Raw genomic sequence first — 2,192 nt, 5'->3', positions numbered from 1 at the left:
TGTGGATGCCCCATCCCTGGAGGCATTCAAGGCCAGGCTGGATGTGGCTCTGGGCAGCCTGGTCTGGTGGTTGGTGACCCTGCACATAGCAGGGGGGTTGAAACTAGATGATCATTGTGGTCCTTTTCAACCCAGGCCATTCTATGATTTTATGATTATATGCTCCCTCTGGTACTTCTGGAAGGATCTGTTCTGCTTGTACAACTCCATATTCTTCCCTTTCATGCTAGTTTCCTCACTCTACTGCTTCCCTCTCTTACTCCCAGCACATTCCACCCTCCCTCCTCCCCCTCTGGTCTCTACCCATCATTTTTCCTATGACACGAGGTAGAACAAGCTGTGCCTAATTTGAATCCTCACACGCTCCGTGCTCAGGTCAAGCAGGTCAGCAAGTGTTCCAAAGCCAATGGCCAAATGCTTTCCTCCTACAGCTGGAAGGATTAATTTCTCCTGTCTGTCTAATTGCCTCTTTGTGCCTTTTCCTAATCTAAGAAAGCTAACAGACTCAGGAGTTACCACTCAGAAAAATATAACAAATGTTCAGTGTAAACTTAACTAAATTGTGCGTGAAGTTGATAGGAAAAATAACAGCAGTATAATTAGTCATATGGTAATGATTTTAAATGGGAATTTTAGAAGGAGGCAGAATTTTACATGGAGAACAACCTTGGTATCCACTTGGTACCCACTGCATTTCTGCACATATACAGCATATTGTGTTAAGACAAAGTTTGTCCACACAAAGGAGTTATGCTGAACCACCTACTTTATTGTTTATGGGTGTCATTTTCCTTTTCTCATCAGTGAGGATATGCACAGTTTTCTAAAAAATTTTTGAGCAGCTACATCATACGAAGCACATCCACCTGAAGCTTTGGTCAATAACATAGGGTGGCTGTCTGGGACTCAGTACAGTCCTGACCATATTAATCCTTCTGCAGATTCTTACAAGTGACACTTGCACACTGGTGCTGTGAGCAGGTTGCTTACACATACAGGTGGCTCACACATCTTATGACTGTCAGTCTGAAAGCATCTATAATTGAACATGGAAGTAGAAGCAACTTACAAAGCTTTCTCTGTGCTACTTGAGTGACTTGACAAGCATTAATGAGCACTCTTGCCCTTGACAGTTCCAATTCTGCATTCAAGTTTTCAGAAACACTAATAATAAACAGCAGTAGAACTTAGGAGAAAAGAACCTACCTGCACCTTCCTAAATTACCATCAAAGTAGGTGTGTTGAATTAAACTAAGGAATAAAATAAAGATAAGAAAGCTAGAGGTGGCACGTGCAAAGTTATCCCACCTACGGGAAAGTATACAGAGCTTTCCTAATTATGTTCATGGTGCTTGAAATGTTTCTACTTGCATCATGCCTGGAAACTGAAAAATAGTTAGAGGAAAGAAGTGAGAACACTTACTCGATTCCATGATAATGGCATCCAGCTGCTTTTTCAAAAGGCAGACCTCTCAGCTTCTGAGGAGTAAGCTTGGGTGTCAAAAAGAATGCATTTTCACTGGAAGGAAAAAAGTATGTATGTACACATATCATCTATTTTAAAAAGGAATATAGTACCAATTTTAGAAGCAGCCAGATAAATTATACTTCCAGAAGTCAAAATAAATGCCTTGACAGAGGAAGACTAAAAACAGCATGTCCTGTAGCTCATTAAGCCTGTGATACAGAGCATCAGTAGGAAATTAAGTCTTCATTGAACTAAGAATTTAAGTTCAACTGCTAAGCTATTACTAATACACAATCTCGTAGATGTTTTTATCAGTTTAGAGGTCACTGCCCCAAATAATTTTTCAATAAATCCAGGCAATTATCACATTTCACATCAGGGCACCTGAGTAGTAGGAATGTAGAACAAATCTTTGTAGTGAAAAGAACTATTAACTTCTTTCCTACATATGTAATGAAAATCACAGAATCACAGAATCACAGAATTGTAGGGGTTGGAAGGGACCTCCAGAGATCATCGAGACCAACCCCCCTGCCAAAGCAGGTTCCCTACACCAGGTCGCACAGGTAGGCGTCCAGGCGAGACTTGAATATCTCCAGAGAAGGAGACTCCACAACCTCCCTGGGCAGCCTGTTCCAGTGCTCCGTCACCCTCACCGTAGAAGAAGTTCTTACGCACATTCATTGCGAAACTTCCTATGCTGCAGCTTATGTCCATTTCCCCT

The 2,192-nt window shown here is 41.6% G+C and overlaps 1 protein-coding gene across 1 annotated transcript in view; it reads right to left on the bottom strand.

Annotated features, from left to right (window-relative positions):
- MTBP (MDM2 binding protein) overlaps positions 1–2,192 on the bottom strand; it is a 24,259-nt gene that overhangs the window by 8,228 nt on the left and 13,839 nt on the right. Inside the window, exon 17 of the mRNA XM_010709276.3 lies at positions 1,424–1,519. Coding sequence (XP_010707578.3) covers positions 1,424–1,519 — 96 coding nt within the window. The remainder of the gene's footprint in view (positions 1–1,423; positions 1,520–2,192) is intronic.

The sequence above is a fragment of the Meleagris gallopavo genome, chromosome 3 (assembly GCF_000146605.3).
Source record: "Meleagris gallopavo isolate NT-WF06-2002-E0010 breed Aviagen turkey brand Nicholas breeding stock chromosome 3, Turkey_5.1, whole genome shotgun sequence".
NCBI lineage: Eukaryota > Metazoa > Chordata > Aves > Galliformes > Phasianidae > Meleagris > Meleagris gallopavo.
This window is presented reverse-complemented; position numbering and strand designations above follow the sequence as displayed.